The sequence below is a fragment of the Sarcophilus harrisii genome, chromosome 4 (genome assembly GCF_902635505.1).
Source record: "Sarcophilus harrisii chromosome 4, mSarHar1.11, whole genome shotgun sequence".
Taxonomy (NCBI): domain Eukaryota; kingdom Metazoa; phylum Chordata; class Mammalia; order Dasyuromorphia; family Dasyuridae; genus Sarcophilus; species Sarcophilus harrisii.
In genome coordinates this window covers 422,298,502-422,304,501 of record NC_045429.1, presented here as the reverse complement: position 1 = coordinate 422,304,501, position 6,000 = coordinate 422,298,502, and the positions used below count along the sequence as shown (strand labels likewise).

Here is a 6,000-nt window from a genome sequence, read left to right as displayed (position 1 = left end):
AAAATGAATGTAAACTGTTTGCATTTTTGTTCTTCTTCCCAGGTTATTTATACCTTCTAAATCCAATTCTCCCTGAGCAACAAGAGAACTGTTTGGTTCTGCACACATATATTGTATCCAAGATCTACTGTAACCTCTTTAACATGTATAGGACTGCTTGCCATCTGGGGGAGGGGGTGGAGGGAGGGAGGGGAAAAATCGGAACAGCAGTGAGTGCAAGGGATAATGTAAAAAATTACTTGGCCTGGGTTCTGGCAATAGTTATAAAAAAAAAAAAGAAAATGGGACAAAACTAAAAAAATTAATTCCAAAATACTGTATACAACAAATCACTCTAAATGCAAAAAATACTTTCTCATGACCTCCTCCGGGCTCTGTATGTCATGTCTACTATTATAATTTTTATTATTATATTATCAGGGTCTTTTTATTTACATACCACCTATCATAGAGCCTAAAGTAGCAAACATTAATGTTGAATGAATTGCATTAAAAAAAAATCCTATTAGCTATGATAATACGAATTGATTATTATTTGCATCCTTACTGTCAGTATAATGCACATTTGGCCCTCCCCCCCCCCCAAAAAAAAAGAAAAAAATGCCTTTGCAAGAAAATCAGATATTACTATTCTGTCAGCGGCTTTAGGCTTCCCACGTCAGGAAAGCAAACACAGAAATCTGCGCATTGAAAACAATTTCATAATTCCAAGCCCCAGACTGCGCTAACACCCAAGGGGCCCGCCTCGGTATGAACGACAGTAGGGAGGGACATTCTAATATATCCAGAAACTTCTTTCTTTCCTGGGGTATCTCTCATTGCTTTGCGCCCCCTCCCCCCTCCGTCCGACCGTTTGGCACAAGACAATCTCCAAGACCTCGTCCACCCCCTCAAACCCCTCCTCCCGTCTTCGCCTCTCCAGACTTCTCCCTCTGCCCTTTTTTTTTTTTCCTATAAAGAGGAAAGGTCCAAGAGAAGGTCTCTGGCCAGGCGGACCTGACAGCGGAGCGCAAACTCGGAAAACCCTTAAGACTGCAAGAGCCCGAGGGTTAATTAAGCGCAATAACAGAAATTCAGCCGCCCAGGTGGAGGGAGGGGCGTCTAAGCTTAACTTCCGGCGCCCGCCCGATGACGTCCTCCAAAGCCCACGGGCGCCCGCCCACTAAAGATGGCGCTGCACCTGGTGCGGAAGGCGCGTGCATGCCGCAGCTTCATTCGAGCATTTCACGGCGGAGCCGTGGCGGATCCCGTTCCCCAGGTAACCGAAAGACGCCTCTCCTCCACCAGTCGCCGCTGCCACGCGGCCCTTCTCCTCCCTCTGCGGCGCTTCTCAGTTCCTCCTGTTTTGCTTGGGAAAGAGCAAGTGCGGTGACAGCGCGGCTCTCCCCTTGCGCGGTAACTTTCATTTTGGAAGAGTTGCCTTTGACCTTGTGCGTGGTGGCGTTAAGTGACGGATGGACGTTTAGGCCGCGCTTGCGTTATTCACGTGATCACAACTCTTCCCCTCCTCTCTACCCCGGCTCCAGAATAGTAGTAGTATGGACCTGAGGGTTACGAGCGCCTTCCGTTCCCTCCGGCGCTTCCGGGCGCGGTTTCCTTGGTGATTAGAACCTGGAAAGCGGCGCGCTGGATGCGGCCTTAGAGGTCCTCCATCCCACACCCCAGCGTATGCAAATGAGGGCACTGAGACCCAGAGAAATGAAGGATTTTCCCAGAGTCCCCCAGCTCGCTAGCAGGACGGATTGGCATCCGGGTCTTTGCCACTCTAGCCTCGTTCCTGAATCTGGGAAGACTTTCTCTAGGTAGTTGCGCCCTCCCTCACTGGGAGACCGGAAACCCCCGTGGCTTCTCCCAGAAACCATACATAGAATCATGCGATTAAAACTGGAAGGGACTTTAGACGGCACCCACAGAAACGTCTTCTGTAACTGTCCTAGATTCAAACCTTTGCCCTCGCGTTCTAAATCCCACCAGGCTGCTTAAATCTCAGAGGCTTTTTGCTCTCGGTGGCAGCTGTCAGTGGGAAGGTTACAAGAAGGATGCTTTAATACGATCTTTGTCTGATCGGTCTACTCTAAATCCGAAATGCAGAACTTTCCTTAAACTCCGTTTTTCACTCCCAAATTCCCTTATACAAATTAAGTAGCCAAAGTGTTTTGTTGAATTGAGATATTGCAATCGAGGATGGGAGGTATTCAGTATCCAGAGGACGGGTCGTCATACTTTTTTTTCCCAATGAATTTGTCATTTCCGCTTTCTATGAATTTTAGGCTCACAAATGAAAACTTTTCAAGTAGCCAGTCACCAGTGTCTGTGGCCCAAATTGTAACGTTTGGTGGTTAGTCTTTTGATGAAGAGTCTTTACTTCACAAGGTTGATTCTTGGACAATATTTGCCATTTTTAAAAGCATTTCCAGCTTAACGGAATCTACATCTAGGAATTTGATAAACTTCAAAAATAAGGAAAGGCAGGGCAAGGAAACGAGCATTTTTAAACATTAGATACTGTAGCAAATGCTAGGAATACAAATACAAGCAAAAGAAAGGCAGTTCCTGCTCAGAAAAAAAAAAAAAAGCTTATATTCTAAGGGTGGGGGTGGTGATCTTCTTTAAAATGTAAGAATTCTCTCTGGGAGAAAACAGGTTTCTCGGAGAGGTTTTCTGGAGGCAGCCTTAGTCTCATTTGAAATAAATAATTACTCCAAAATCGCAAATTAGATAATTATTGTCTCTATCAACCCCAATGGCTTAACAGTTTGTAAAGATTCCAACAGGTGGGGGTGGCCGGGAATAACGGCAGTAAAAGGAAACAGGAAAGTGTGGGATGAGAAGCAGGTTGCAGGTACCAGAAATAGGACTTGGTCAAATCAGGAGTGCAGCCTGGGAAGGAAGGAATATATTGTAGTCTCTTTAAAACAGAAGTTCTGGGAGGAAGCAGCCGGTAATTGGAAGAGATTCCAGGAGTGGAAAGTCCTATTGTGAAAAGTTTGGTGCTAGAGTTGAGAATTTTTTGTGTGGTAGAGAAAGTCTGAAGAATTTGTGATGGTCTTTCTTCAGAACCTATCTATTATGAGAACTTGAAAAAAAAATTGGAGTTTGCATTTTTATCAGACTGAGATATAATGACAGAGAGTCATACCAGGATTAATTTGGTTTCATTTCACATTAGTTGGGGTGCTTCAATTCTGAGGCCAGGAATATGTGGGGAAGATATAGGGTGGAACAGGTATGGGGTGAAACTGGGAGAAATCAAGAGGGACTGCCAGTCCAGCATTTCTGCACTACAAACCCTGTAGAAATTGAGTTAAAAGTAGGAAACTAGTTGAGGACAAGATTATGTCCTGAATTGTCCTGAAAATGTGAGACTATTATTACAGCATTTTCCCTTGACTGATCAAAAGCTTATTAATGACATCCTTATTAAACTTTATAGGTAATTGATCCTGTAGCTCAGCTTTGATTCTAGATTCTCTCTTTCATCTCAGAAGTTGTAGCTAACAAAATAAAAGTATTCTATATATAATATATTCTATTCTATTTTTACTGATATTCTATATATTTTATTCTATATATTCTCTATATATAATATTCTATATTCTATATTCAATTCTATAGTATTCTATATATAATATAAAAGTAATCTTCAAAATCTTTTTTCTGGTGGTACTTTGCAACATAATATTTATAATTTACATAGCTCTAAAAGGTGCTACAGGTTTACAAAGCACTTTATATATATTAATTGATCCTCACAGCAACCTTGGATATTAGAGGCTATTATTATTACCATTTTACAGATGAGGAAACAGACTGAGAAGTAACTTGCCCAGGGTTATATAGCTAGTAAATGTCTCAGTTGAGATTTGAACTCAGATCTTTCTGAGCACTTTATCTACTATCTCATCTAACTGCCATATTTAATATTAGACACTTAAATCCATTTTAAATAAATGAATTCAAGTCTTGGTGAGATAAAAAGGAAAGAATTTATAACATGTGTTGGTAAGTACAGTCTGACTGGTATGAGAAATTTTAATTAATAATAAATACTAAAGAAGTGACTCCATCGTCCTCTACTGTGGCTGCTGATACATTCCTAACTAAACAGAAGAACTGTTCAGGTTTAGTGTCAGGTTTGCTACAAGACTTGATGCAGTTACATAGAATTTTCACAATCCATATAAAATTGGTTAATGTTGTGCTGAATTATTTTTTAATTTTTCAAGAATAAGACAGTAAGTCCAGACTTTTAATTTATATCTGAGAGTTGTAAAAAGCAAATGAGGTGATGTATAGGACAGTTCTTTTAAAAGTATGAATTGCCACATAAATGTTTGGCAGTATTCTCTTTGGAATATTTTTAGATATCTGAGAGACATGTTTGTCAAATGGTGTTATTGCGAAAATGGTCTTAAAAAGTACTAGTAAAAATTTATGATCACTTTTCCTGTGTATGTCTTCCTCTCCTTTTGAGAAGTTTCCTTTGAAGAGTTCCATGAACAGATGCGGAGATTTGTGAAGGGAAAATTGGGTCCTTAAAATAGATGCATTAGACATTTATTATATCTCATAGCATGTATAGAAAGTGAAAAATATTTTGTTTGAGCTGAGAACAAAGGAAAGAAATTCACATTTTAGGGTTAGCAGTTTTAGAAAAGTATAGAATTCAGTTTACCATGAAATTATGATCAAACAATCCTTCTCATAAATAAGGGTGTTTTTACTGGCAAACAAAAATAAAGGAATCATAACATTATTTATGCTTGTAAATAGGTATACATATTAAAACATGATTTTTAAAGAATGGTTTACAAGTGATTTACTAATGGGAGGTCATATAAAGTAATTAGATATACACTGGCAGAAAAAATTTTTTATTGAACTTGTATTGTTGAAGCTCAATATTCTAATACTTTAAGGCTACATGTGGAGTTGCATCATGCAATTTTTGATAAAAATATGTATGTTTAGGAATGAATAAGAATGCACATTATATAGAATTATCAAGTTATGGAATATATTCTAGCTAGAAAAATGGGTTTCATTTTCCCAGGTGTCACTAACAAAAATTGGTTGGGGAGAGTAGTTAGAAAACCAGGAGAGTGAATGTGCTTCTTGGGAATGGAAATAGGGATTGGTTATCTTTTTCACTGGTCTAAAGATCCCTATACTTAGGTAAGAAACTCCACCAATGAAGTTTGATACCCTCGCTACAACTTCTATTCATAAGGAGTTGCTGAGATCACTGAGAATTTAACTGGCACAATTGTCTAAGATCACTGGACTTGAATCCAGATCTTTAAGCCCATCTCCCTGCCTACTTAGCCTTGTTGCCTCTTAGACTTTGAAAATATATCTAATTAGTAGCCTACAAAGCTAAGTACAGAGCATTTATAAGCAGTAGTTTGATCACCAGGTGATAAATTATTTGGATATTATGCCCTGTGATATAAAATGCCTCAGTCCTTGGTTTTAGAATACAGTGATCTAAAAGGAAACCAAGTGTCATTAATAAAGTTAAAATTTGTTGAGATCTTGATTTAGTAACTGTAAATATATTACTGAAGGAAGTGAACCACATGGATATTGGCATCCTATAAATGATATCAGAAAACAAAACTGATTAGAAAGCTGGATAATAAGTAAACTTCAAAGAGGTAAATAAAGAAGTTAGGGAGAGTTTCACTATCCTTGTGGACTGGATGAAAATTGTAATGATAAGAAATTTGATGAAGTCTATAAATTTGGTTGAATCCCTAGATTGAGAATGGTGTCTCATTGTTGGATATCAAATTGTAGACATATGTTTAGTAGAGTGCCTTGGGATATTTTCTGGATTGTGTTTTGTTTTTGTTTTTCTATTGTGACCATTATCCACTTACTGTGGCTGCCTCTGGGCCTCTGGGGACCATGTCCTGGAGAAAATTTGGAATTTCAGCCCTGGCTGGGCAGTCCTGTTTGGTGAAATTTCTCATTATATCCAGCCAGCCTGAGACCTGT

General features: G+C 39.2%; 1 protein-coding gene across 2 annotated transcripts in view; it reads left to right on the top strand.

The window, feature by feature from the left end:
* Positions 1 to 1,155: 1,155 nt before the first annotated feature.
* The window catches only part of WARS2 (tryptophanyl tRNA synthetase 2, mitochondrial), a 70,147-nt gene continuing 65,302 nt past the window's right edge, over positions 1,156 to 6,000 (top strand). For both annotated transcript variants that reach the window (XM_023503517.2, XM_012549652.3), the window contains exon 1: positions 1,156 to 1,258. In XM_023503517.2, coding sequence (XP_023359285.1) covers positions 1,169 to 1,258 — 90 coding nt within the window. In that variant the 5' untranslated portion in view covers positions 1,156 to 1,168. The remainder of the gene's footprint in view (positions 1,259 to 6,000) is intronic.